This window comes from Mastomys coucha, unplaced genomic scaffold, assembly GCF_008632895.1.
Source record: "Mastomys coucha isolate ucsf_1 unplaced genomic scaffold, UCSF_Mcou_1 pScaffold21, whole genome shotgun sequence".
Lineage (NCBI taxonomy): Eukaryota > Metazoa > Chordata > Mammalia > Rodentia > Muridae > Mastomys > Mastomys coucha.
Genome location: NW_022196904.1, coordinates 96939602 through 96942586, shown reverse-complemented (window position 1 = coordinate 96942586; position 2985 = coordinate 96939602). Strand labels below are relative to the sequence as shown.

Below are 2985 nucleotides of genomic sequence, written 5' to 3'. Positions count from 1 at the left end.
AGTTAGGGAGAGAGGGTGAAAATAATGCAAACACTTTTTTAAAATTCTCAAAGAGGGATGTAAAAACACAAAAGGGACAATGTAATTTAAAAAACCCTATACATTCTGGAAAGAAAACAAAATGAGAGCAAAGGGATTATTGATAAGGCTAACAACCAAACCTGAGAAGTTGGTTATATTTATCTGCATAATTGCAGTCATTATATTTTAGTACAAAACAACAGATTATTCTAAGAGAATGCTTTCATAACAAGTTGTCTCTTCAGAGCACCTTTAATCTCATTATTGCTGAGGCTGTAGATGAGTGGATTCAACATGGGGATCACCACCATATAGAAAACAGACACCACCTTGTTCTGGTCTGTGGAGTAGCTGGACTTGGGCATTACATAAATGAGAGTTACAGTTCCATAATAGAGAGTGACTGCAGTGAGGTGTGAGGTGCAGGTAGAGAATGCTTTGTGTCGGCCCTCAGTGGAATGCATCTTCAGTATGGTGATGAGGATGTAGGAATAGGAGAAAGCTATGACAAACCCTGTGAAAATAGCAATGGAAGCAGCCGAAAATGAGATAACAAGTACAGAGACACTGACATCAGAACAGGAGAGTTCCACCAAAGGAGCAAAGTCACAGAAAAAATGATCAATTCTATTTGGTCCACAGAAAAGAAAAGAGAAAAAGTAAACCATGACAATGAGGGAAGCATTAAGAAAACCACCTATATAAGATCCCACAACCAACTGGATACAGACTTGTGTGGACATTTTGGTAGAATATAGCAGTGGGTTGCAGACTGCCATGAAGCGATCATAAGCCATGGCAGCCAGAAGGAAGCATTCAACAGATGCAATGAAATCAGCTGAACCAAGCTGGATGCCACATCCAGTGTAGGAGATACTGTTTCTCTCCAGCAAGAAGTTGACAAGCATATTGGGTGTGACAGAAGATGAAATGCCTATGTCAACAGAAGCCAAGTGGCTGAGAAAAAAGTACATGGGGTGATGGAGCTGGGAAGAGACTCTGATGAGAAGGATGGTGCTGAGGTTCCCAGACACAGTCACCAGGTAGATGCACAGGATGATGGCGAAGAGGATGACTTTAAGGACTGGGTCATCTGTTAAACCCAATAAAATGAACTCTGTCACTGTAGTGTGGTTCCCATCCAGAAGAAATGCCATGGGACAGTGTAGCTGCTGCCAAATCAAGGCTGTGATAGAGAATAAAAAGTGATCTATAAATATTCACTTCATTTCAAATAATACAAACATAGATATTATGACACACCAATATATTATTCAAAATATTGAACCAACAATGAATGTTTTTTGTCTGATAAATGAAAATCCTTGTATTAGTTTACCATCCATTAAAGATATCACAAATCATTTATTGATTTTATGGACATATATAAGAAATATCAGCTACCAAAAAGAAAAGAAATTATTTAATTTTACATATGAAATAGACATGATATATTGCAGCAGGCTGTTTTATCTGTCTTTTGCTGAGTTCAAAGTCATTGTATTGTATTGCTGTGATGTTCAAGTTAAAAGTTCAAATGCAGGCCTTGGATTCTGTTTGCTTTGAGTATAAAGTGAAAATATCAAAAGACTAAAGAGCTGGTATTTATTTGTGTCTCTTTAGAACATCTCATACCATGTATTGATTTATTACAAAGAAAATGAGGGAGGAGACTTTTGGCCTTAGAAAGAGAAAATTATTTTCCATGGGGACACACTACCATATAGAAAACCAAATATGCTTGGTGCTGTGTAATTGTGGAGTACATCAGAACAGCATTTTATATCATGTATTTACATTCTTTTTAGAGATACCCTTGAATTTTGTCAGAACAGATGGTTACATTTAAAAACTTAGCTTACACATTTACATATATATTGAAGTCAGAGCTCTCGGTATGCCTCCATTCTATTGATGAAACCAGCTTTTTATAATTATTTTTGTACTACTTTGATAAGTAATTTTTATGATGGTGATTCAATTTGATTAAATCCATTTTAATTGTTCAGCTATTGTTCCACAGCAAAACTCAAATATTGGTGAATATAATTCATAATTTTTTAGCATTTTAAACAGATTTAATTTTTCTAGTGTCAATTGAAGAAAAGAAGTAAAGTCATATATATTCAGGCCCTTAAGCTGTTTTCGTTTATTTAAAAAAATGTTTTTCTAAGGCAAGCATGATGATGCATGTCTATAGTCTCCATACTTACAGAGAAGCGACATGAGGGTTAAGATTTTAAACTGAGTATCTCAAAATTATTACTAATACTGAGTGTTTTAATCAGGGTTTTCATTGTTTATATAATCTTGTGAAATCATGCCTTGAAAATTATTTAAGCAGGAATCCTAGGAATAGCTTATAAATAATAAGTATATTTTATTTATATTTATTTAAAATAAAACATACATGGTTGCCGCTAAAGCTAAGTATTTAAAATCATAAGACTTTGCCTGACAAGGTGTTTTTGCAGGTAAAGGTTCTTGCAACCAAGCTGATACCGGACATCAAGAGTTCGATGCATTGCTTCAGCTCAGATGATCGCAGGAATGTGGTCCTTTGGCATCCACACATATTACCATATGTTTCCTATAAAAAATATCAATATACAATACACAAATTTTAATACAAATATATTTACTGTAAGTATAAAACAATATCTAGAAACAAATTATTATTTAACAAAGACAAATCTTTGTTAAATTTATTGAACACTTACTACATCATCCAGCACAGGATCTACATTTTTGTGATTTTAATTTTATGTCTATGATCCATTAATTTTTTTATGATTTGCAGTTTTCAGAATGAAATAGCTTCAAGGTAAGTAACACACAAACACACACACACACATGTAATTTTCATTTACATTTATTTATAATAAAATATACTTAGTTCTCATTAAAGGTAAATATTTAAAATTATGAGACTGGCTGTTGAGATTTTTTTTAGGTAACGTTTCT

At 33.6% G+C, this 2985-nt stretch overlaps 1 protein-coding gene across 1 annotated transcript; it reads right to left on the bottom strand.

Annotated features, from left to right (window-relative positions):
* Nucleotides 1-230: 230 nt before the first annotated feature.
* On the bottom strand, nt 231-1178 carry LOC116100824 (olfactory receptor 483-like). Its single transcript, XM_031384554.1, has one exon. It carries the CDS (start codon nt 1176-1178, stop codon nt 231-233), a length of 948 nt encoding a protein of 315 aa, XP_031240414.1.
* Nucleotides 1179-2985: the final 1807 nt, after the last annotated feature.

What these genes read in the sequence shown, in the direction of transcription:
- LOC116100824 (XM_031384554.1), bottom strand. Translation starts at nt 1,178, where the DNA reads ATGGCATTTCTTCTGGATGGGAACCACACTACAGTGACAGAGTTCATT.